The 26,307-nt window shown below is 38.4% G+C and overlaps 1 protein-coding gene across 4 annotated transcripts in view; it reads left to right on the forward strand.

Annotated features, from left to right (window-relative positions):
- The window catches only part of MRPL14 (mitochondrial ribosomal protein L14), a 31,510-nt gene extending 6,048 nt beyond the window's left edge, over nucleotides 1–25,462 (forward strand). For 2 of the 4 annotated variants that reach the window (XM_020993861.1, XM_020993862.1), the window contains exons 2-3: nucleotides 13,525–13,618; nucleotides 24,944–25,462. In XM_020993861.1, coding sequence (XP_020849520.1) covers nucleotides 13,545–13,618; nucleotides 24,944–25,310 — 441 coding nt within the window. In that variant the 5' untranslated portion in view covers nucleotides 13,525–13,544 and the 3' untranslated portion in view covers nucleotides 25,311–25,462. Of the gene's footprint in view, nucleotides 1–9,613; nucleotides 9,677–13,524; nucleotides 13,619–24,943 lie in introns of those variants that run through there. The other 2 variants (XM_020993863.2, XM_020993864.2) reach the window with 2 other exon arrangements.
- The last annotated feature ends 845 nt before the right edge of the window (nucleotides 25,463–26,307 follow it).

Genomic DNA, 26,307 nt, shown 5'->3' on the forward strand with positions numbered 1-26,307 from the left:
AAGAAGAGAAGGGAGGTGGGGTAAGATAGGATGTCAGTAAACTTCAAAATTAAAAATTTCTTTTAAATGAATTTTTATTGATACCTTTTGTTTTTACATGGTCTAAGTTTCTCCCTGTATCTTTTTTCCTCCTTTCTTTCAGAGAACTATCCTATATAGCAAAGAATTCTTTTAAAAATGAAAAGAAGAGGAAGAGTTTGAAAAAGTCAGCAAAAGCAGTCATTGAAAAAAGTCTGAATATATGGAATGTTCTGTACTTGTGGCCCTCTGGTCTCCCACCCCCTTTCTTCCTCCTGCAAAGGCTTTGGAGGAGGTGTCTTCTCATATCTCTTCTTTGGGACCAAGCTTGTTCATTTTATTTTTGCAGCCTTCTTTTTCAGTTGTGTGTTTTTGACAAATATTTATTAAGTGCTGCCGTATATAATGCATTATAAAGCCACCATTTCCAGGCAAGGAGCTGGTGTGCTCCCTCCCTCTCCCTTTAAATAAACTTGGCAGTCCGCTAATTGTGTACTGCTACTCTTGACTAGGAAGGGTTTTCCAAACGGAAACATCCATTTGGAGTTTGTTATTCGGGGAAGGCTTGGGGATTCTCTAGAGTGTGGGTTGTGGGAGTGGTGGTGTCTGTGCCTCATTCCAGCTAAATTCATGCTTTTTTGACCCGAGGCTTCCGTTTTATCTAGGGTTTAATGCTGTCTCTTCTCTTCCCCTAGCCTCTCTGCTCTCCCATCCCAACACTTCTCTAAGACCTTCCCAATTCTCCAAATGCTTTTATTAAGTAGTTCCTCACACATGGGAAATATGTAGGATTGAGAGACAGGGCCGGTGTAGATAAGTGAAATTCACAGTTAACAATTTCCTATTTTCATTATAATAATTTTAATAATCAGGTTTTTTTGGAATTGCAAAGAAAGGGCAATGAAAGCCAAGCACTATAAAGTGCTAGGTCTTACTTTACTTTTTTGATGAGGAAACCAAAAAGCCAGATGGAGAAGCCTAATAGAGTCACACTTTGGGCCTTCTGGTTCATTGATAAGCCAGTATTGATTGAATATTTACTGAGTTCCAGGTACTTTGGTAGGTACTAGGAATACAAATATAAAGAATGAAATAGCCCCTTCTTTGAAGGAGCTTTTATTCTGTTGGGGGAGACATGTACATAAGTAAGTATAAAAAATAAATGTGCAAACTAGTTTAAGAAAGGGTAGTTAGGAGAAGACGGCACTTGCAGTTGAGGGATCAGGAAAGTCTTAGTGTAGAAGAGGGTGCCTGAGCTGAGGTCTTGAAAGTGAGAGATTCTGAAAAGGAAATGTACTTCATTTTGGGGCTGTGGATAGGCTCCTGTATTTGCAGACAGACAACCCTTGCTTTGAATCTCTGCTTTGCTGCCTACTATCTTGGTTAAGTCGCTTGATGTCTTTGGACCTCATTTGTAAAGTAGATTTGCACTTGATGACTTTTTTTTTCCTTTGAGGCAATGGGGTGAAGTGACTTGTTCAGGGTCACACAGCTAATAAGTGTCAAGTGTCTGAGTCTAGATTTGAATTCAGATCTTCCTGAATCTAGGGCTGGTGCTCTATCCACTGCACCACCTAGCTGCCCTGACTTGATGACTTCTAAGACCCCTTCAAGCTCTTAAATCTATGAACCTCATGAGGCTTTACAAAAGGAATATCCTTTGTTATACCATGTGTCTTAAATTTGGTTTGGAATATGTGACACTGTAGGTATGACTAAAAGGATTAGAGCCCTGAAAATACAATACCTTGCCCATAGGCGTTTCATTTTTCCTTTGTAGATTATGTTGAGAAAAAAAGAACTTTTCAACTAATTATAAGTCATAGGATCAAGAGCTAGAAAGCATGGACCTTAGAAATCATCTAGCCCAGTCTCTCTCATTTAATAGGTGAAGAAACAGGCCTGTTTTTCATGACTTCACGTATGTAATGGATATCACTGCTTGCCTTCTTAATGGACGGGGAACAGACTAAGTAAGAGGAGGGAGAGAATGTGGAACTCAATTTTTAGAAAATGAATGTTTAAAAAAAGAAAAAAAAACAGAGAAGTGACTTGTCCAAGGTTGCATAGGTAGTCCAGCAGAACTGAAATTCAGACCAAAATCCCTTGAGTCTAAATCCAGTTTTTCTTTCTACATCATATTTCTCTTCTCCCCTCAGTGTGTGTGTAGGCTTGAGGAGATAACTTTCCTTTTCGTGTAGCTGAAGGAAAAAAAAGTTCATTTAAGGGGCTGAGCATGAAAGAACTTGTTTACAGATAACTAGAATTGGTCTTGTTTGCTGATGCTATGAGAAAACAAGTTCAATGACTGGGAGTCCCATCACTTTTAGCTTCAGCTTTTGACCAGTTAGCTTGTGATAGTGAATAGGGCAGCTAGTGATGGTAGAGATGTTTGTTGGAAACTGCAAAGTTATTTTTCTCTTGAGGCTTTTTTTCAAGTAAGATAAAGGGTCTGTGTCCTACAAAGAACTTTTACAAAAGAGAAAAAGTTTGCTTGTTTCATGCCACTTGTGTATATTAGTGTTCAAATGTTTGTGGCAAAAGCAGTATTTTAACATCATTATAAAGAAGAACTTCATGAAAGGTTTATTGAATGTGTTGAATGTGTTACTAGGGAGAGTGTATGGCTTTTTTTTTTTTAAAGTTCATTTTCATTGATTTGAAGTGGTTTAGTTCAGGATCTACCAGTAGGTATTGGGAAGACCTGAGTGATGGCTAAAAGTGTTTGATTCTGAGATAAAAATAATCTGCTTAGGAGGGATCTGTAAATCACCAATGATGATGAGTCTAGACAGTTGCTTTCTTTTTAGATCTAGCAGGGTCTATTAATATTTTTCTTCCTAGGGCATGGGGGATAACCTTAGAGCATCTTGATCTCTGGGAATTTTTCTCTCTTCTCTCTTCTTTTCTAGCCCCCATTAATTATATGGATACCTATCAGCTGGAAAAAAGTCTCTTGTGCAGATGATAGAAATGCATAAATAGTACCTATATATATATATGTTACTTTTTTGCTGGAAATTCCCATGCTTGTAGAAGTCTTTGTATTTGGACTGTATGGAAAGAAGTTGTTACACTTCAGTGCATACATAGGGATATCTTTGGACAGTTTCCTGGTTGGCTTTCAAAGATCTAGTAATTATTCCAATTTTCCATTGAACAGGAGAGGTGCAGGTTCCTTATATCTTGTTTTCTGTTCTTATTGCCAGTGTATTTAAAATAGCATGCTCAGTTTAGTTATTCTGATCTAGAGTGTTTCGTGGAGTCTTTGGGGATCTAGAGTACATATGAGCAACTTAAGTAGAATCTTTAACTCAAAAACAGTAGTGAGGGTAGACTGTGTTGTCTTATCTAACCTGGATAAATTCTTGAAGTTAGAGGACCAGTGGAACAGTCAATCATCTTTTGACTACAGGCTAATAATAACTCACTTGGGTAATTCTTGCTATTTTTCTCCATGTAGCTGTAAGGAGTCTCCTCTTAATTAAGTAGGATGAAAAATATATTTGTATATTGAATAAATTTATTTCATATAGTTTGGGGACATGGGGAGAATTCTGTTTCATATTCTAGTGTAGACTAGAAGGTAGTTTAAACAAATACCCTGGGCACAGAAGTCACATTACTAGGACTTTTTAAAGTGAGAAGTAAATACCATCTGGCTCATCTTTCTGCATAAACACTTTTTTTTTTGGTAAACACATTTTTTGAGAAACAAAATATTATATGGATTGTCTGAAATAAGTTTAAACTTGCTTCTAAGTCACTTGTTATGTAATTATAGAGTCAATTTTAATCTCCACTGTTAAAACCTAATTTCAGCTCTCCTATTTAGATATGGTTTGTGGAATTGGGGAATTTTATACAATTGAGAATGCATAGACATGGAATGTTAGTACTGCAAAAGACATTAGAAGTCATTTATTCCTACCCGTATATTTTGCATGTGAAAAAACAGACCTAAAGAAGTCAAGTATAGTGCCCAGCACCTTACCAAGGAAGAGGGCTCCCTTGGTACTTTCAGGTGGTGCATTGCACGGAGTACTAGACTTGAGAGTCAGGAAGAAAGATATAATCTAGCTTCAGATACTTAATAGCTGTTTGACCCTGAGCAAATAACCTTTCAGTGTCTCAATTTTCTCATCTGCAAAATGGGTATAATGGTACCTACCTCCCAAGGTTGTTGTGAGACTCAAATGAAATAACATGTAAAATGCTTTGTAAACATTAAAGTGCTATATAAGTGATAGCCATTATGGTTAGTGTTGTTACTTTTAGTGACTTGCTCAAGGCCATACAGCCAGTAAAAGGAAAGTAGAACCAGGCAAATGACCATAGATTATATATAGAGCTGTGGCTGTTGTATAGCAGGGGCCTGATTTCAGGTATCTGAGGGAGGAGAAAGATACCTGAGATAACTATGATGATGCAAGAAACAGAAGACGTCAATAAAAATTTTTTTTAGTTTTTTTTTTTATGATTTTCTGGTGTATGATAGTTCTTTCCATTTATATTGTAGTTACTGTGAATGTTGCTTTCTTGGCTCTGCATCAGTTCATGTAGATCTTTTCATGCTTCTCTGTATTTATCACACAGGGGTATACAGGTGTTCAGGGAAGACTAGTACCTCTGGTATGAGGGTTGCCACGTCATTTTCAGGGCTGCTTTCTACCCTTGGTGTCCAGCTGATCACCCAGTTCACACCTGTGGCTCCAAGATGCTATAGCATGCACAGCAGCCACACCCTGGTAAACTGTTTTGGTAGACAGGCTAAACCAGGTTGAGGGTAACCTACAGGCCTCAAACCTGTCTTGTGAGTTAGGGGATTGAGTGCCCCAAGTATGTGAAGACTTCCCCTAGCAGAATGGGTAGATGGGAACAGTTTGTTTCAACAGCCATGGAGGTGGCTAAAGCAGGTGCTGTGGAGCTTGGTTAGACATTGAAGATGCAAGGGACATCCGCTGCATCCTAAGCCATCTCCATGGCTTATTTTGACTTTTTTTCCTGCCACTGGAGGCCCTGTTGCAGCAGGCAAATACACAGGCCCAGAGGTCCCAGTGCAGCAGGCCAGGCCCCTGGCCCCTGGCTCAAGAAGCTTGGAACAATGCCCCCTGTATCCCAGGAGCAGAGCTAAACTTTAAAAGTCACATAGTACACTGGAAAATGAGCAAAAAAACCAACAAAAAACAACCCTGACCATAGAAAGCTATTGTGGCAATAGGTAAGATCAAAACACAAACTCAGAAGAGAACAACAGTGTCAAAATGCCTACACGCGAAGCCTCAAAGAGAAATATAAATATAAATTGTTTTCAGGCCCCAAAAGAACTGCAAGAGCTCATAAAAAGGATTTTAAAACTCAAATAAGAAGTAAAAGGAAAGAGTTATGCAAGAGAATCACGATAAAAGAATTAATAGCTTGGGAAAGGAAGCACAAAAAAAAATTCACTGAAGAAAACAACTATTAAAAAATAGAATTGGCCAAAGGGTAAAATAGTAATTGAAAAAATCCACTGATCACCTGAAAGAGATCCCAGAATGAAAACTCCCAGGATTATTGTAGCCAAATTCCTTTTTATTTGAAGAGCTTTCTCCTGATCCCTTGCAGAATTTATTGTTTCTTATTTGAATTATTACATTTAACCACCATGTGTCTTGGAGTTTGTGGCTTTGAGTTACTTTTTCTGCAGGTGATCTATGAATTCTGTCAGTTATTTCATTTTCTGTGTTCTGAAGTTCTGGGTATCATTTCTTTCATTATGGTGTTCAGGTTTTTTACCTTGTCATGTTCTCCTGGGATACTGATAATCCTAAGGTTGTCTCTAGTAATTCTGTCTTTGAGATCAGTATGTTTAGCCTGGATTAGTGACCATCTTTTCTTTCAGTTATATTGTTTTTTTCTTCTCTCTTTATAGTCTTTTGCTTCGGTGTATTTCCATTCATAACCGTTCTCTCTTTTGTTTCTTTGGTGAGACTTGCCATTGCAGATTCCGGTTTTTTTAATTCTGACCATTATTTTGCTGTCTAGGCAAAATTCTCATTTTTTTTGACCACTCAGTAACAGGATATTATGGTTCCATGTTCTCTTCATGTTCCATGGGGTTCTCTATCTCACCAAGATTTGGATTATTTCCTTTTGTTTCAGTATTTATTCATAGATGCCTGAATTTGTTTGCTAGATCTGAAGGCCGTATTTCCTTCTGTTGATTTATCTGCTTATGTTCAAGGTCTTTGAGTTTTCTTCATCCTGAGATATTTGGTAATTTTTGTTTTTGTTTTATTTTTTCCCCTTGTTTTCTCCTATTGCTCACTTTCTGATTCCCTCCCCTCTAAGGTGGTTTTCTGAGGTGGTTTCCCTGGAGGTTGGATCTCAAAGTGACTCATCTTCTTCCCTGTCTGTGCAATTCGGAGTTCACCAGCTTAGATCTCTGCCCCAGTTGGCTTTTGGTGGGACAGAACTCACCCCAGATGAATGCCCAACTCTTTCCCTCAGGCTTAGTAGACACACACACACACACACACACACACACACCCCACACACACACCCCTGTTTGTTCTGTTCCTTAGTTCTCTGCAGGGAGGCACGGTGTGGAATAGAGCTCTATTTCAAGCGCAGACCCATATCCTGCTTCTTTCCTGTTGTTCCTCTGCTCCCTCACTGCTCACTACAGCACTGGCTATTTGTTAGGTCCTGAATTAAGCAGTCTGGCAATTTGATCTCCATGGTGCTGAAAAGAGGAAGGCAGGGAGTGAAGTGTGGGTTTGGGTTTTGCTGCAAGCTCATGTTTTAGGTCCTTAGGTTGGCTAGTACAGCCTCCCTGATGGCGATGTGGTGGTGGTGGTGGTGGTGGGGAAGGTGAGGAAGCTCAGGTTAGGTGTCTGTTCCTTTTTTTTTTCCTTTTGATTTCTTTTTTTTTAAAAGCTTTTGGATTCCAGGTATACTAGACCATGGAGACAGCTGAACTTGCGTTTTATTTGGCACATAACTTTTCTGTTTTAGAGAGGTTGAGGAGATCAGAGAAAATGTTTAGTCTTCCATCTTGTTGGTCATGTGACCCAGCAGTCTCCAGAAAGTATACTTTTGATGAGAGTTTGCAAGAGAAATATCTTTGTCAGTCTATGTCTCCTGAATTTCCTGATTCCTTTCAATGCTAATGCCTTCCCTCTGAGACTAGCTGTAATTTGCTGTGTGTGTATATATATATATATATATATATATATGTATATGTGTGTGTATATGTATGTGTGTGTGTGTGTGTGTGTGTGTATTCTCTGTCATTACAGTGAACTTCTTGAGGTCAGGGACTGGTTTTGCCTTAGTTTCTATCCTCAGGTCCTGGCATATAGTAGGTGCTTAATAAATGAGTCTTGTTGAATTTTTTTTTCCACAAAATATTTCTCAGGTAGTATAGACTCAAATCTTGGATTGGGCCCACCATCATCATGATAATACTTCTTTCACATATATAGCACTTTACAGTTTATAAAGGATTTTCCTTATAAACCCTGTGGAGTAGGTGCTGAAAGTCTTATTCCTCTCATCATCACCTTATTAAAACCTTATTTGGTGAATTGCTATATAATTATCTACTTAGGCTACATATAGAATACATAGACCAGAGATGTAAATTTTGAAATATTTTTAAGCCAGGAGAAGACACTCTTCTGTCACTGCTTTCCATCGTCCCCTCCTCTCTCTACTCCTCCAAAAATATGTTGTAGAATTTTCTAGGGGAAAGTGGAAATATATGTAATGTTTATTTGAATACTTTCAATTTCTTTAAGGCTCTTCAGTAGCCAGTTTCCAACCTTCATGTCTAAAACCTTTAGACTTGCATTTAATCTATCCTGAGGCTTTTGAGCAAGCAGGATATTCTCTCTAGGAATAAGTGGATGCTACTGCTGCTGTTCTTTCAACTGCTAGTCCTTTGAGGCCTAGTTGGGAGGGCAGGAACATTTCTGCTGAATTTCTAGATCAAAAAAGTAATCTTCCTCACTTAGAGAAAGCACACAAGCGAAAAACAAAAAGTCTCTCTTTCTCCTCTGTGAAAATGGCCACACCTCTTGAGACAGAAGTGCATCTATCTTGCTCTTGTGTTTTAGAGTTGTACACTAATGTTTGTACTGAGTGGCTGCAATGTGCTGGAATTATACTGCTCTGATACTGTAGATAGCTTAATACAGAAATCTTCCCACTTGCTCATTTTTAGAAATTGCTTTGGGGGAGTAAATAGTTTGGTAGCAATAGATGAACACCTTCTTTCAAATATTTCAAATATTATATTCTAAAAAATTGCATAATAACCCCAAATTGCAGTTTTTTAAGGAGAAATCTCTTTGGGGAAAAAACCCACACTTCTCTTCCTCCTCCTCCTGCTCATGTACTTGGTTGCAGGTACTTTGTTAGGAGAGCTTGTAGTCTGTGACTACGCAGATATAGACATGGGTGCAAAGATCCTTTAGTTGGTATGGTATTTTACCTGGAGAAATGGGTCCTGTTTCATTGAAAAATGAAAGTCAAGTGTAGTATACATTTCTTGAAGTCCTGTAGCTGTTGCTTGAAATAAGTGATTTCTTGTCTAGAAGGTAGAATGGTATAGGTGGATCTGGAGGCACAGGATTTCAGTATGAAATTTGACTCTGCCTCTTTAAATGCCTGTGCAACTTTTGGAGAAGCCTTTTTAATCTCTCTGAGCCTCAGTTTCTTCGTCTGTAAAATGAAGTTAGATTGGGTGGCACCTGGTCACTTTCAGCTCTAAAGTTTTGCTCTTATGATTCTGGTGGGCGGTGCTTGATAACATTACCACTCACTTTTCCAGTATGTGCAACAGATTCATTCAAAAACCTAATGTTTTTAATTATGAGGTGGTTATGTTCTGTGTTGTTAATTGTGAGTAAAGAGACTTGGTTTTTTTGAGGGCATGGGATCATTCAGTTCCTAAATCTGACCACCTGAAGAAAGAAGTAATTGGAGCCGTTCAATTAATAGGATTGGGTTGGATTTGGATGCAGAGACCTTAATCTCCAGATGATCCTGAAGATATACGGAAGGGCAATTCTCTAACCTGATCAATGAACTAATATTTACTTTGCCAGTTATAGAAGAGATACAATGAATTAATAATAGGTGACATTTTAGTAGTACTTTAATATTCAAAAAGATAATAAATTTTATGAAAAATTCCTTCCAAGAAAAGGGGGTATAAGGGGTGTTAGGAGAGGCTTTTGAGACAAGGTTTGAGCTGAGTAGGAGTGAGATAGGTTGAGAAAAGGGGTATGAGGAACAAGTAGGGAAGAGGGGTTATAGTAAATGACTGGAGATGGGAGGCTTAAGGCTCAATTTTTTGTTTGTGCAAATGTCATGCCCTCAAACCAGTTTGATCTAATTCCAGTTTCTGAGAGTCCCAAGGGCTCAATTGTAGTTCTTGGGCTAAATGTAAACATCTTGAGTGTTCATTTGAAGTGTTGGACTGGTGGAGAATGTTGCCATGCTGTAGAGAGAGGAATGTGGGTGGTGATTTATTAACCGTAAATCTCTCTTAAGAGACATTGAGTAGTTGCTTCCTATCCTTCCTCCCAGGTTTTCGTGTGGGTCTGCTGCAGGGAGTTGTGAGTGAGTGCTTTAAAACAGCCGACTGAGAAGCTGTCCCAAAGTTGTGGTAATGGTTGTACATGATCTTAATCAGATCATGTTTCTTTTTTTTCCCCTAAGTAATTAATATTTTCCATTTTATTGCAGACCATGTTTCAAGACATTGAGGTATTTTTTTTTAAAGAGGAAGCTTTGAATAATTTGTTTCAATTCTAATTTTTTGTTAAAAGCAGCTGCAAGCTCTTCTTGCCACAGAACTAACCCTGTGAATCGTCCTCAAAATTGAATTTGGACAATAAAAATGTGAAGAAAGAAAGTTGTGGTGGAATAAAGTAGATCATTCTCCCTAGGTCTTTAGTCTGCATTTTAGCTGACAGCGCAGACATTGGGATGAGTAAAATGCGTGTCTGCTGTCAGAATGGAAACTGGTTTGGCTTCTGCAACATGAATGATTTAACAGTTGGAATAAGATTCATATTTGAATTTTAAACAGCTATGGTAGTTCTGAGAGTTAAACTGAGAGAAATGGCAATCATTTACAAAAGTGTGCCAATTCTTTGTCGGTATTCAAATTCTAGAAACTGAGATGCTTTTATGTAGCACTTAATTTTCCTATCATTACTTTTGGAATGAAGACTTACTGGGTTATTTCAGGGTGTTTCTCAGAGGCTCTTTAGAAAAAAATTGGATTGATAAGAGCTATGGATTTGGAGTCAGAGTACCTGTGTTAAAATCCTGGTTCTTCCAGGTGACTTATCGGACCTTTGGCAAGTCATTTGAACTTCTTTGGGGCTCAGTTTCCTCATTTGTAAAGCAAAAACACTGAGTAGATGGCTTCTAAAGGCCTTTATTTGTTCTGCATAAGCTGTTTCCCTAAGGAATATGAGAGTGAGATTAGGAATGGGGGGGGGGTTTAGTACTTAGTAAATATTTAATTGAGTGCTCAGGTAGGTATCCCTGTGGAGGTAAACAGTGATTTTTTTTTTTACCCACATTAATAAAATCTTATCTATAGTGCTTTGAACTTGTGGGAAGAAAGGGGTTCTATGTAAATACTGTAGCAGTGGAAATATGGATTTTTATTCATCTGAATTCTTTTTTTTGGCTAGGCAGTGGGGTTAAATGATTTGCCCAGGGCCACACAGCTAGTAAGTGTTATGTGGCTGAGGCCAGATCTGAGCTGAGGTCCTCTTGAATCCAGGGCCTGTGCTGTATCCACTGCGCCACCTAGCTGCCCCAATTTTTTTAAAGGCAATTGGGGTTAAGTGACTTGCCCAGGGTCACACAGCTAGTAAGTGTCAAATGTTTGGTCTGAGGCCGGATTTGAACTCACTTCCTCCTGACTTCAGAGCTGGTGCTCTATCCACTACGCTACCTAGCTGCCCATCTGAGTTCTTGAATTTTCTGTCAGTGGTGGTAAAATTAGGCCCATGCCTTTGTTAGATGCTTGTTGGGATTTCCTTTCATCCTGGACCTAAACAGTGACATAGGTGAGGAAGGAAGAAGAGGTACCATTGCTGCATGTGAATCAGGTTGCTGTATTGAGTGCTGTGAGGCAACTGGGCCAAGCCTCGTGAAGTTCTGGGCCAGCTCCTACAGAACGTGGTCTTTGGAAAGACCATTTTGCTCTGCCCTCCCTGTATTTTATTTTGTTCTAAAGGTTGTTGGTACCCATGGAACCAAACACAAGCCATGTACTGTCCTGTTGTTTTTTTTAAATACATTTTTATTGATTTTTAGGTTTATTTATGTCTCTACTTCTACCATCTCCCCTCACCCACTCCCAGAGAGCCATCCCTCATAATAAGTAACAGAAAAGGAAGAAATGGGAGGAAAAGTTTGGTAAACCTACCCAGCAAATCTATAAAATCTGACACTAATATGGAGTATTATACACTTTTGGTCCCCCCACTTCTGAAGCGAGGAAGATGTCTTCTCATTTCTCCTCTTTTTTTTTTAAACCATTGATCACCTTTTTATTTTTTAAAATTAATTTATTTTGATTTATCAACAATCACTTCCATAAGCTTTTGAGTTTTAAATTTTTCTCCCCCTCCCTCCACAAGACGGTGTGCAATTTAATATAGGCTATACATATACATTCCTATTAAACATATTTTTACATTAGTGATGTTGTAAGTAAGAATTAGAACCAATAGGAGGAATTACCAGAAAGAGGAAACAAAACGCAACAGAAGAAAAAAAATAGCAAATAGTATGCTTTGTGGCCAAGGTTGATTATTATAGTTTTGCAGCATTGAGATTCAATTGTTTTGTTGCTGTTATTCTTTCCATTTACATTGTAGTCATTGAACATATTGTTTTCTTGATGTGGCTTCATTTTGTGTCCATTTTTTCCGTGTTTCTATGTATTAGTCATGTTAATTGTTTCTGACACACAGTAATAGTTCATTACATTAATGTGCTATAGTTAATTTAGCCATTTTAGTTATTGGGCAGCTACTTTATTTCAAATTTTTAGCTACCACAGAAAGTTAAATAAATATTTTGATGTATATGAAATCTTTGTTTTTGTCATTTTGTTTGCTTTTTTTTTTTGGTTAATATTTTCTCTGTCCTTCTGAGTACTTTCAATATATTTAGCCTGTGGTGTGCAAGGCACATGCCTAGTCAAGATATGCCAACAATTTAGTTGGTCTTTTCAGGTTATGCCCATATTTGAGAGTTCATCTTAAGTCTCCAGTGTTTACTGGAGCTTTCTTTTAGTTGATGACTTTGGAAACAAAATTAGCTTCTTGGTACCTAATTTTCCTTGGACCCTGTGATACAGTGGTGTTGCTTTGATATTTCTTCTTCAGAGGACATCATAAGAAGGAGCCAGTGATTACAGAATATAAATGGATTCCTTTATTTTGTTAGTTTATTTTTAAAATTCTTGCTTTTTTTCTTTTCTGAAAAAAAGAATATAAACAAATGGATATTTACAATAGTTTGTATATGATTAGTTCTTCAGACTTTTAAAAGCACTTTGACATGAATTACCTTTTTTTGTTCTAAAGAACTGGCTTGTGACTTGTAAGTAGAGTATTATCTTCCAAGGTCATGTCTAACAGGTGGCAGAGTCAGGACTCAGACTGAGATGTGCTTGATTTCAGACTCTTGCTGGCATATTCCTACAGAATGTGGGATGGCATTGGGAAGGAGGAAGGGTGACTCATCTCTGTTCCCTTTTTCTTGACTAGGTTCAGAGATTGAGTGGACTGACTTTTTCAAGTTTCTGAGAGGTATAAGTGAAAGATGGACTTATAAGTTTACTTTGTGCTTTTTGTTTTCTTTCCCTTAAATACTTAGTAAAGCTTTTTAACTGTGTCTCCTTGTGATAGTCTAGCTGCCTATTTAGAGTTCTTTGGTTAATATTAGACTGGCAATTGTGGGAACTACATGGTGAAAAATGCCTTTTGGAGGAATTAACTTTAGGGTTCAGTTGAGGAAAACTATCTACACACCCTTCTGCTACTTAGACTTCTAAGCTCTTGGATTTCGGGGAAAGGGTGACATGACAGGTTAACAAACAGGATAGTCACAACATTTGGATGCAATTATTTAGATAATCAGTGTTAGAACTGATAATTCTTCTCTTCAGGCAAAGTCCAGTTCTAAGAAAGGCATATAAACATTAATTGGGAAGTGGTCTCAAACTAGGTGTATACCTGATAGCTTTTTATCTGGAAGTGGGAATCTGGGTGGTAGCAGGAACTTGGGAAACATCTGTTCATCCATAACTTCTTTAGATAGTGAGCATTATACCAATTAATTGGATAATATGCATGTACTGGGAGTGCTGCCTTTCTTCCTTTTCTTCATCTCCAACCTGTGTCCCTAGTCCTTTTTCAGAGTGCAAATGAGCTATCAGTAAAAACTTTGTCTTACAAATAAATTTGTTTTCTTCTGCAGGATTTCATTCCAGAATCCCTATGGCTTTCTCTGTGGGGCATTGGGGGTCCCTTCTAAACCCTGTCAGCAGAGCACTAAGCCAGCGCTATTTCAGGTAATTCTTTCTTTCTGCCTGGCCCCTCCTTTGCAGGCATGGGAGATTTGTTGATGTGAAATATTGCATATATTATCAGATTTTTTTCAATATACTGATCAGTTTTGTTGAATTTTTTTCCTCTTCTCTTTTTTTTTTCTTTTTAAAAAAATAATTTTGGGGGAGATAGGAGAAGGATATAGGGGAAATTTATGCAATGTAAAATTAAAGATATCAGTAAAATGTCTTTTTAAAAACTAAGAAAAATATTTTATTAGTACCTTTTACATCACAATCATTTCCTACCTCCTCTGCAGATTGAACCCTTCCTGGTGATGTAGGAAAACAATTAAGCAAAAATATTTTCTGTGGAAATTTATCTGATTTTATACAATATTCTGTCTTAGTATTCTTCCACCTCTGCCATGAGGGAGGAATTTTGGACCTTCATCATTTTTTCCCCATTACTGTTTAAATTCCTTTTAGAGATCTTTTCATTCATGTTGTTATCATTGTGTATATTGTTCTCTTGATTCTGCTTATTTTATTCTGCATCATTTTATACAAATATTCCTCTTTCTCTGAATACTTGTACCTTTTTTTTACTGTGTGATAATATCCCATTGTATTTGTATACCATATTTTTCAGCCATTCCCTAATCAATGGGCAGACACATATACAAATAACCTTTGTTTCTGTCTTTGACTTCATTGAGGTATGTATGTAGTAGGATCACAATCTAATAGGTTTTCCCTCTCCCCCAACAACATAAGTTAAGCTAATTTTTCCCAAGATTTGATTAGCCCGGGGGACCAAGGCTCAAGGGACAATTTTGTTGCCTTTCAGGGAAAAATTAGCTTAACCAATATTTCCTGGGGAAAGAGGGATAGGAGGGAAACTCTAGTAGGAAGTGGTTCTGTGGCAGGGAAGATGACCCAGTAGAGAATTTGCAGGTCAGAGGGTATGGAGAGTTTAATCACTTCTGCAAAATTCCAAATTGAAATGTATAATGGTTGGGCCACTTCACCCCCAGTGATACTCTCTCTTCTCTTCGTAGAATCCCTCAAACATTGACTTCCGATCTTTTGTAATCTTTGGTTAACTGCTTTTTAAAAAATGGTGCTTTGTTATTTTTCCATCATTGTCATTTCTTAATAAATTTGCTTTTGCCATAGACCCCTACCTTATCATAGAGAAACAGTTAGGGTAAAGCTGATATATCGATTGTCTGACAGTTGTCTACAGCATTCTGCATCCATTGTCCTTTCCTGTTCCCTCAACTTGTAGTACCTTTCCTCCCAAACTACCTTGTATTTAACTACTTTGTACATATATGTATATATTAATTTTATATCTGTGCTGTATTTATTTTCATATGTCCTTTTCTCCTCCATCAGGCTCTAAACTCATTGTGAATAGGGATTGTTTTCATTCTTTGTATTTGTATTTCCAGCCCTAGAGCAGTGCCTGTCACATAGTAAGTGTTTAATAAGTATTTGTTGATTGATTTGATTATTACCTCTCTATTGAGAAGAGGGGAATAGTTTTATCAGCCCTCTGGAATCAGGATTGGTCCTTACATTAATCTGAATTCTAATGTCTTCTGTGTTGTTTTTCTTTACATCATTGTGGTCATTGTACATGTTGTTCTTTTGGTTTTATTTTCCTTGCTCTATATACACTTAGTTCATATGAGTCTTCCCAGGTTCCCCTGAATTGTTCATATTTGTCATCTTTTGATGACCATTTCTTAATAGTGCTGCACAGTAATATTCCATTACATTTAAAAACCACAATTTGTTCAGCCATTCCACAGTGAATGGGCACTTATTCATCTGTCAAATTGATCTTCCTTAAGTGCAGATTTGACCACGTCACCTTTGTATTCAATAAACTCCAGTAGCTTAGTAGCTTCCATTTTTCTCAAGGATCACATGTAAATCCTTTTTTGTTTTTGAAGCTCTTTATAACCTAGCCCCTTTCTACCTTTATAGGCACCGGAGGAGAAAGTGAGTCTTGGTGACTTTGTATAGCCCTCCCTTACTTAAATCCAATTCACTTGCATGTCATGGCAACACCTTCCTGATGTCATAGTCTTCTGTTTCTTGCATGTGACACGTCTCAATTTGGACATTTTCACTGTCCTCCATGCCTGGAACTATTTTTTTTTAGTCATCTCCACCTATAGGCTTCCCTAGCTTCCTTCAAGTTCCGTCTAAAGTACTGCCTTCTGTGAGAAGCCTTTCTCAGTTCTCTTTAATATTAGTGCCTTCCTTCTGAAATGATCACTTATTTATCCTGTATAAATCTTGTTTATTTATAGTTGTTTGCATGCTGTCTCTCCCATTAGATTGTAAACTCTCTGAGAGCAGGGCCTGCCTTGTGCTTTTCTTTGTACTCCCAGTGCTTAGCCCAATGCCTGGCACATAATAGGTGCTTAATAAATGCTTTTTCACTGACCAGCCTACTTTGTTATCACAAAAAAAAAATGCTGCTGTGAATATTTTGATGTAAATGGGAGTTTTTTCTCTGAGGTGATGGCGTGTTATATAAGTGAATTGGATTTAAGTAAGGGAGGGCTGTACAAAGTCACCAGCCTCACTTTCTCCTCCAGATTTATCTGAGTCCAGTGGTGAGATGTAGATCAGGATGACTGGAGATGGCAGAGGATACAGTGGAAGACCTTGGTCTTTGTAAACTAAGGTTTTTAACAGGTCTTAGTATGACGGAAGCAATGCCCATTCAGTGATTAAGGCTAGGTAAGAAATGAGGCAGAGAATGGCTTCTTTACTTAGTCCAAAAAAAAAAATTCAGTATGGCAGGGAAAGACCCTCAGAGTTTCTGGCCAAAACCAAAACAATTGGTATTTACATTCACTCCGAGCCAATCAAGGCCCAAATAAAGACCAAGTGGGGAGGGAGGGAGAGAGAGAGAGAGCGAGAGAGCGAGAGCGAGAGAGCTGTGTTGCCCAACGGGCCTGTACTACTCACAGATGTGATTGTCCTTCATGCTCGAAGAGGACCATGACATCAGGGAGGAGATGCCATGACGTACAAGTTTGTTGCATTTAAGCGAGGGAGAACTATGCAAAGTCACCAGCCTCACTCTCTCCTTTGGAACCATCTAGGTCCAGTGGCGAGGTATAGATCGTGATGACTGGAGATGGCTCTCTTCCTACCCTGACCACTCCTTGAGAAGGAGGCACTTACATTTCAGTTATACATGTGAGGTCATTTCCATACTAGACATGTTGCAAAAGAAAACACAAATAAAATAAAACAATAAAAAGTAAAAAAAAAAGTATGCTTCAGTCTACCTTCAGAGTTTATCAGTTCTTTCTCTCGAGGTGGATAGCATTTTTTATCATAGGTCCTTTGGAATTGTCTTGAATCATTGTCTTGATCAGAGGAGCTGGGAGTGGGGTGGGGCAGGGCTTGTAAAACTTGGACTCAGTCAAAAGGCTGCACCCTAGGACCTAGAAGGTTACAATGTGGCCTTGAGGCCACAGGTTCCCCACCCCTGAGCTAAGCCTTTCCCAGTTGATCATCCTTACAATATTGCTGTTACTGTGTACAATGTTTTCCTGGTTCTGCTCATTTCACCTTTTTTTTTTTTGCTCATTTCACTTTGCATGAGTTCATATAAATCTTCCCAGGTTTTCTGAAAGTATCTTGCTTGTCATGTCTTATGCCACAGTAGTATTCCATCACAATACCACAACTTCTTCAGCTGTTCTCCAATTGATGGGCATCCTCTCAATTTCCAATTCTTTGTTACCAGAAAGAGAGCTGCTATTAATATTTTTGTATGAATAGGTCCTTTTTTCCTTTTCTTTGATCTCTTTGAATACAGACCTAGTAGTGATAGTGCTCCATCAAAGGTATGCACTGTTTTATAGCCCTTTGGGAGTAGTTCTGAATTTTTTCCAGAATGGTTGGACTAGTTTACAACTTCACCAACAATGCATTAGTGCACCAATTTTTCCACATCTCTTCCAGCATTTGTCATTTTTTCTGTTATGTTAGTGAACTTGATAGGTGTGAGGTAGTATCTCAGAGTATTTGGGGTTTTTTTGCATTTCTCTAATTAGTACTGATTTAGAGCATTTTTTTTAATGACTATTGATAGCTTTGATTTCTTCTTCTGAAAACTCCATGTTCACATCCTTTGACCATTTATTGACTGGGGAATGGCTCTTATTTTTATAAGTTGGCTCAGTTCCTTATACGTTTGAGAAATGAGTCCTTTATCAGAGAAACTTATTGCAAATTTTTTTTGTTTCCTCTTTTTCTTCTAATTTTGGCTGCATTGGTTTTGTTTGTGCAAATGCTTTAATTTCATATGATCAAAATTATCTATTTTATTTCCTGTAATCTCCTGTGTCCCTTGTTTGGTCATAAACTGTTCCCTCATCCATAGATCTAACAGGTAGATTTCCCATGCTCCCCTAATTTACTTATGATATCACCCTTTATATCTAAATCATTTATCCATTTTGACCTTATCTTGGTATATAGTGTGAGACTATGGTCTGTGTATGCCTTGTTTCTGTCAAACTGCTTTCAAATTTTCCCAGCAATTTTTGTGAAATGGTAAATTCTTACCCCAAAAGTTTGGATCTTTGGGTTTATCAAACACTAGATTACTGTGGCCATTTACTACTCAATATTGTGTACCTAGTGTATTCCACTGATCTACCACTCTGTTTCTTAGCCAGTACCAGATTGTTTTGATTATTATTGCTTCGTAATAAGTTTGAAATCTGGAACTGCTAAGCTGCTTCCCTTTTCATTATTGATACTAGTAATTTGGTTTTCTTTTTTTTTTTTAAATCAAATTAACCAATGTTTTATCTATTTTATGGGTTTTTTTTTCCATAAGACCAGCTCTCAGTTTTATTTATTAGTTCAGTGGGTTTTTTTTACTTTCAGTTTTTATTAATCTCCTTTGATTTTTAGGATTTTCATTTTGTGTTTAATTGGAATCTTTATTTTGTTATTTTTCAGGTTTTTTTTCAGTTACATACCCAATTCATCTGCTCTTTCTCTTAGTGATGTATGCATTTAGAGATACAAATTTTCCCCTAACTAATTTGGCTGCATCTCATAAATTTTGGAATGTTGTCTCATTGTTGTCATTCTCTGATTATTTCTATGATTTGTGACCCACTCATCCTTTAGGATCGGATTAATTTCCAATTGTTTTTTAATCTGTGCTTACAAGGCCCTTTATTAAATGTAATTTTTATTACATTATTGTCTGAAAAGGGTGCATTTAATATTTCTGCTTTTTTCCATCTAGTTGTGAGACTTTTATGCCCTAGTACATGGTTAGTTTTGGTGTAGGTTCCATATCCTGTTGAGAAAAAGATGTATTCCTTTCTATTTTCATTCAGTTTTTCTCTAGAGGTCTAGCATATATAATTTTTCTAAAATTCTATTCATTTCCTTACCTTCTTTCTTATTTATTTTTTGGTTAGATTTATCTAGTTCTGAAAGAGACAAGTTGAGGTCCTCCGCTAGAAAGGTTTTACTGTCTATTTCCTCCTATAATTTGTTTAACTTTTCCTTTAAGAATTTGGATGCTATGCCATTTGGTGCGTATATGTTTAGTATTAATATTACTTCTTTGTCTCTGGTTCCTTTTAGCAAGATGTCGTTTGCTTGCCTATCTGTTTTAATTAGGTCTGTTTTTGCTTTTGGGGCAGCTTGGTGGCAAAGTAGATGGAGTGCTGGTCATGGAGTCATCTTCCTGAGTTCATGTCTGGCCTCAGGCTCTCACTAGCTATGTGACCCTGAGTAAGTCACTTAGCCCTGTTTCAGTTTCCTCATCTGAATATGAGCTGGAGAAGGAAATGGTAAGCCATCTAAGTATCTTTGCCAAGAAAAGCCCAAATGGGGTCTTAAAGTGTCAGACATGACTGAAAAACAATTGAAAAATTTTTACTTTTGCTTTGTCTGACATCATGTATGCTACCATTCCCACCCCCCTCCTTTAAAAATTTTATCTAAAGCATAATAGATTCTGCTCCAGCCTCTTATTTTACCTCTGTGTGTGTCTCTCTGTTTTAAGTTTATTTCTTGTTAACAACATATAGTTGGATTCTAGTTTCTAATCCATTCTGCTATCTACTTTTGTTTTATAGGTGAGCTTATGCCATTCACATTCACACTTATGATTACTCACTGTGTATTTCCTTCCATTTTTTTCCTTCAGTTTATCCTTCTCTCTCTCTCTCTCTCTCTCTCTCTCTCTTCATCCTGTCCCTATTCTAAAGTCTGACCACTGCCTTCTTTTATCTTCCTTCCCTGTTATCATCCCTGCTTTCCCCTATCTTCTTACCCTCCTAAGTCCTGGTTGAGTAAGATAGATATCTCTTACCAGTTGAGTACATATACATATGCATACATACATACATATATTCCCTCTTTGAACCAATTTAGATGTCATTAGATTTTATTCATTCTTCCCCTCTCTTATCCCTTTTACCAGGGCATCCCTCTTTCTCACCTATCCATTTTTTTTATGTCCTAGCAACATAATTGACTCACTCCCACACCCTTTTTCTATGTTGAATCCTTCTAACTGCCTTAATGATGAAAGTTAATAATGAAAAGTTCTTGGGAGACACATATATCATCTTCACATGTAGAAAGGTGCACAGTTTAACCTTATGGATTACCTTATGATTTCTTTTTCATGTTTACCTTTTTATGCTTCTCTTGAGTCTTGTATTTGAAAATCAGATTTTCTCTTCAGCTCTACTCTTTTCATCAGGGATACTTGAAAATCTTCTATTTCATTAATTATTCATTTATTTCCCTTGAAAGATTATATTCAGTTTTTCTGGTAGGTTATTCTTGGTTGTAATCCCAGCTTTTTTGCCTTCTGGGATATCATATTCCAATCCTTCTATTTCCTTAATGTGGTAGCTGCTAAATCTTGTGTAATCCTGTTGCTTTGTAGTATTTGAATTTTTTTTCTTACTATTTTAAGTATTTTCTCTTTGACCTGGGAGTTCTAGAATTTGTCCATAATATTCCTGAAAGTTTTCATTTTAGGATCTCTTTAAGGTGGTGATTGGTGGATTCTTTCAATTTCTATTTTGCCCTCTGATTTTAGGATATCAGGGCTATTTTTCTTGATAATTTCTTGAAACATGATGTCTAGACTCTCTCTTTGATCATGGCTTTTAGGTAATCCAATAATTCTTAAATGATCTCTCCTGGATCTATTTTCCAAGTTAGTTTCTTTTTTCCCCCAATAAGATATTTCACATATCCTTTTTTTTTCATTCTTTTGATTTTGTTTTATTTCTTGTTGTCTCATGGAGTCATTAGCTTCCACCCACCCAAATCTAAGTTTTAAGGAATTATTTTCTTTGGTGAGTTTTTGTACCTCTTTTTCCGTTTGGCCAATTCTGTTTTATAAGGTGTAATTTTCTTCAGTATTTTGTTTTTTGCTTCTTGTACTAAGCTGTTAATTGTCTTTTCATTATTTTCTTCCTTTGCTTTTGTTTTTTTTTACCTAATTTTTTCTCTTCTACTCTCATTTGAGTTTGAAAATAATTTTTCAGCTCTTTCAGGAATTCTTGCTGGGCTTGTGTCCAATTTACTTTTCTCTTTGAGGCTTTGCTTGTAGCTGTTTTGATTTCGTAGTCTTCTTCTAAGTTTGTGTCTTGATCTTCCCTATCACCACAGTAGCTTTTTTTTGGTCAGGGATTTTTTTTTGTTGTTGTGTTCTCATTTTTCCACCCTATTTCTTGATTTGGAACTTTATGTTAAAGTTGGGCTCTTTTCGAAGTGGTGGGGATAGGGTGGGGCATGGGGCTCTGTCTCAAGGTTCAGGCTTTTTTACGCTGTTGTTTTCAGAGCTGGTTTTGGGAGTTTGGAAGTTTTTGGTGCTTCTAGTGTGGGCTGATCTGGGGAGAAGTATGGTCGCTGCTTAACAAAACTAACCATCATATCAAAAAAGTCTACTTCTCTAAGCAGTTTTCCACATCCAGAGTCTCCCACCCCTGTACCAGAAGTGGGAGAAGTGGCTCTTCATATCTTTTCTTTGAGGTGAAAGCAGCATTTGGTTTCAGTTGCTGGTGGTTCTTTCCCTTTCATTGTGCACGTTGTTTTCTTGGCTTGGCTTAACTCCCTTTGTGTCAGTTCTTTCCATGCTTCTCTGTAGTTATCATATTCTCTGTTCCTACAGTACAATCATATTCCGTTACATTCATGAACCACACTTTTTTTAGCCTTTCACCAATCATTGGCCAACTACTTTGTTTCCAGTTTTGTGCTACCGCATAAAAGTGCTGCAATAAATATTTTTGTATAAATGCAACATTCCTTCTTTTTTTTTTTAACCATTTCTGTGGTATGTGCCTAATAGTAGGATCACTGGATGAAAAGGTATGGGCATCTTAGTCATTTTACTCTGATAATGCAAAATTGTTTTTATGCTTAGTTGGACAAATTCAGAACTCCACCGTCTCCACCACTGTGCCTTTTCACAGTCCCTCCAACATTGACTGTTGCTGTTTCTTTACCAATTTGGTGGGTGTGAGATAAACCTTAGATGTTTTGTTTTGCATTTTGTATTAGTACTTTGAAGTATCTTTTTTATCATATGGTTGTTGACATTTTTTTAACTGCCTCATATCCTTTGACCATCCATTGGGAAGTGGCCTTTGATCTTACAGTTGTATCATTTCCCATAGATTTTGAATATGAGATTTTCATGGGATTTTTGATGCAACTACTCTCCCTTCAGGTAATTTCTAACTGAATATATAAGGATGTTTTCCTTTGAGCATTCCCTTAAATTCAGGAACTTCAGTATCCTTAATTTTTTCTTGCTAGAAATCTTCAGGCTTCTGTTAGAAAATTAATAGCTCTTTGGAAGTCAGCAGAGGTCTAGGAGTGAGGTGAGTTTATGGGGAGGAGCATAAGCAAGGATATTTGGATTAAGCTGGGTAGTTGGGATTGGAGGTGAGGGTGGCATAGAAATGAGAATCAGTTCTGAATCAGGTTGAAATGGAGTTTTCATCAGATCAAGATAATGCCGGTATGTTGAGGATCTTGATTTTATTGGTGTGCAGTCTTTCGTGTGCAGTCTTTCTCCGGGGATGTAGATTATAGCACTTCTGTGATTTGGTGAATTTTTTTTTTTGGGAGCTGCTGTGGTCAGCTCTCCCCTTCACACCTAGCTGTCTTGGTCCTCACCCAAGTCTGTGCTTGAAGCTTTTCAAAGTGGCCAGGATTGGCCAGCACTTAAACTGTGTTAGCATAGCCTTTGAGAACACAGAGTCATCTCCATGCTATGAGGAAGTGTGGGAGGAGTGCTGTAGTGGAAGGGTCTTGATGGAAATGATCATGAAAATGACTGCCATTTGTCTAGCAGTTAAGGTTTACAAAGCGCTTTACATCCATCATTCCATTTGGTATATAATGATAGTATGTGAATGACAGTTGGGTATATGACATTGAGTTGGAGAGGAGGTGGTGGAGGAATTTGATTTGGGAGCTGGAGTCAGGTACACAGTAGAACTTCTATATCCAATCACTCACATTTCTAGAGCATTTTAAGTTTCTAAAGTGTCTTTTCCAACAACCCTGTGAGGCTGAGTGTTTATTTACCATGATAGCTGCCTTGCTTTATTCAGAAGTATTGGTGAGTGGGGCTTGGTGTATTATAGTCAGCTGGGGACTTTTTCCATGCCTCTTCTTTTCCTGTACTCTGCCCCCCAATACTATTTTCCTCCTTGCCAACTTCACAGTGTTGTCTTGAGGAAAACACTTTGTAAACTTGAAAAAGCTATATAAATGAACTATACACACACACACATACACACACACACAATGAACTATTATTATTACAAAAGAGTAGAAATTGGGAAGAAAGCAAAGTGAAGAACCATTTGTGAACATATTCTCCTCTGGCAGGAGACTCAGGTTTTTTTGAGTATATCCATCATCTCATTTAATAGTTAATAAGTGAATGAGGGATGGGCTCATGAAATTGGACTGCAGAGGAGATGGTATAGTAACAGGAACGCAATTTGAGAGCATGTACTGCTGAAATGGCTGAAAAATTGGCAACCTAATTGAGGAATTAGTAAACTTAAAGAGTCCGAGTTCTTTATTGTATTAGGAACATCTATTTGCTGGTGCTTAAAGGTCGGCTGTCAGTGCACTTGTTCCCAGGCTGGGTCAGTGATCTCAGTATTGTATAAAGATCTTAGAGGTGGTGTCAATGGATGAGGAAACTGAGGTACAGAGAAGTTATGGCACTTGCTCTGTCACAGATAAGTTTCAGGAGCTCAAGACTCAGGATCAAGGATTCTTATTCCAAGTCTGCAGCTGTTTGTAGCAAAGGTTTAAGAAGTGACTGTGTCTAGAGGGATCCCTCTAAGGGTTGGCATTTAGAAGAGATAGTTTAGACTTTTCTCGGAAGCAATAAATCTTAGCAGTTTGGTTGGGAAGATTTTTGGGGTGCTAATATGACTTGGCCCATAATTTTCCTTTTTTTGGTTCTTTAAAATTTCATCTCAGGAAAGGAAGACTTTGAGATTAGACTGGGATGAAGATACTTTACAATACACAAGTCTGGTTCTTTTTAAAATGAGTCTAAAGTTCCTTAGCTGGAGAGCATTTTCTCTCCTCTGACAGGTTGGGACTTTGAACACTGAACAGAAGACTTTAGATTGTTGGACTAAAGTGACTTTGGTATTGACATGTAAGACAAGCAGAATGGCCTGTGGGTAGAAAATGGGCATCAAGGTCGGGAGGACTTGGGTTCAAATCCTACCTTGACACATCTTGGCGAGTCTCAGTGCCCCAGTCCACTCTCTTAAGACTGAGTTCCAGAGGAGGTACAGATCTTGGTAGCAGGAATTTCTATGCCAGCACAGGAAGTTTTCTCTGCCAGTGAAATCATGAGTCAGTATCTCCTCCCCCTGCCCCTAGACCAAGCAAATAGAGGCAGCATGGCACAGTGGATAGGATTTTAACCATGGAGACAGGAAGGCCTAAGTTCAGATCCTGCCTTCGACATTTTTTAGCTATGTGACTAAGAGTTTGGTGGTAGAAATTTCCACCCAGAGAAATTGCTATGTTGTGAGCGTAAGCAAAGAGGTACTAGTATATACCTTCTTGTCATAGATTGAATCTTTCTTTTAATCTTCAGGGGAAAAATGAGGGTTGAATTATGACCCAGAGAATTTATCACTAATAGATGGTCTTCATCCTGGGACCTCCAGATCAGTTGATAATGAGTAAAATTGTCAGGCTTCCAAGAGCTGCTTCTTGGAAGACAGTGTCTAATTTTAGATTGTTTTCTCCTCCTTTTTCCAGCACCACAGAGGCCCTTGGAGCAATACAGAAGATGACAAGAGTACGCGTGGTAGACAATAGTGCTCTGGGGAACACTGCATACCACCGCCCCCCTCGGTGCATCCACGTCTACAATAAGACCGGAGTGGGCAAGGTGGGAGACCAGATCCTGGTGGCCATCAAAGGGCAGAAAAAGAAGGCCCTCATTGTGGGGCACCGAATGCCTGGGCCCCAAATGACACCAAGGTTTGATTCAAACAATGTGGTCCTCATTGAGGACAATGGGAACCCAGTGGGTACCCGTATCAAGGTACCAATTCCAGCGAGTCTCCGGCGGCTGGAAGGCGAGTATTCCAAAGTGCTTGCCATTGCCCAGACCTTCATATGAGAGGCCAGGGACTCTGACTGCAGGAGGTGCTCTTGGAGGGAGACAATTCACAGAGCAGTCCCCCACTAAGAACAGGGAGGATTTTCCCCTTCTTCCCCCCAGGATGGAGGGAGAACTAAATTCTGTGAAGTAATAAAAATATTTTATGTGTATTTTCTTTGACATTTTTTAGCTGTGTGACTCTGGACAAGTCAGTTAATCACTATGTAATGGTCTCCTTGGGACTTCCTGGGACACTGTCTTGAAGCAAATGACACCAGCCTTAGTATATATTGCTAATTCTGGAAGTCTCCTTTCCTGGGGGCAGGGGGAGGGGGGTATCCTTGGCCCTGAACTTTATTCAGACCACCTCTAGGTGTTTTGAGGAATAGTATCCCTCCCCTCCCTCCCTCCCTCCCTTCCTCCCTTCCTTCCTTCCTTCCTTCCTTCCGTCCATCCTTCCTTCCTTCCATCCTTCCATCCTTCCATCCTTCCTTCCTTCCCTCCTTCCATTTTGGGCCTCTGGGGTCTCATAGGAGAGTAGCCATTTTGCTTTGCAGTGTTTGAACACAGCTGAGGAGGGGCAGTCTAATTAGCCCACTTGGTGCATCCTTTGCAAAGGTGTGGTGTTACCCTTGTAGAGGCTGCTGCTCAGCAGGCTCTCCATCTGTTACTTTCTAAACTGGTTTAAGGAGGTCTGTGGGGAAGTGGAAGAGATGTTTAATCTAGAGTAGAGGAAAGGCCAGCTGGATTTTTTTCAGCCTGTTCCCTGGAGCACACCCCTGTGTGTGCTCTAGTCCTCTGCATTTGAAGTCCAGATGGCCTCTGGCTTTGAGGGTGGTGGTTCTAGGCCCAGGGAGGACTGCTCCCCCTGCAGCCACCCCCCTTACTTCTTGGAGTTGTCACTTGTAACCTCCTCTCGCCCTTTATGTCAGCTGGAAGTATTTTTTAGTGTCACATACTCATTGGGTGTAGACTTAGCATTTCATGCCCCTTTGTTTTCTCCACCCTGTCTTCT

Source organism: Phascolarctos cinereus, unplaced genomic scaffold (genome assembly GCF_003287225.1).
Source record: "Phascolarctos cinereus isolate Bilbo 61053 unplaced genomic scaffold, phaCin_HiC Scaffold_5;HRSCAF=322, whole genome shotgun sequence".
NCBI classification, from domain to species: domain Eukaryota; kingdom Metazoa; phylum Chordata; class Mammalia; order Diprotodontia; family Phascolarctidae; genus Phascolarctos; species Phascolarctos cinereus.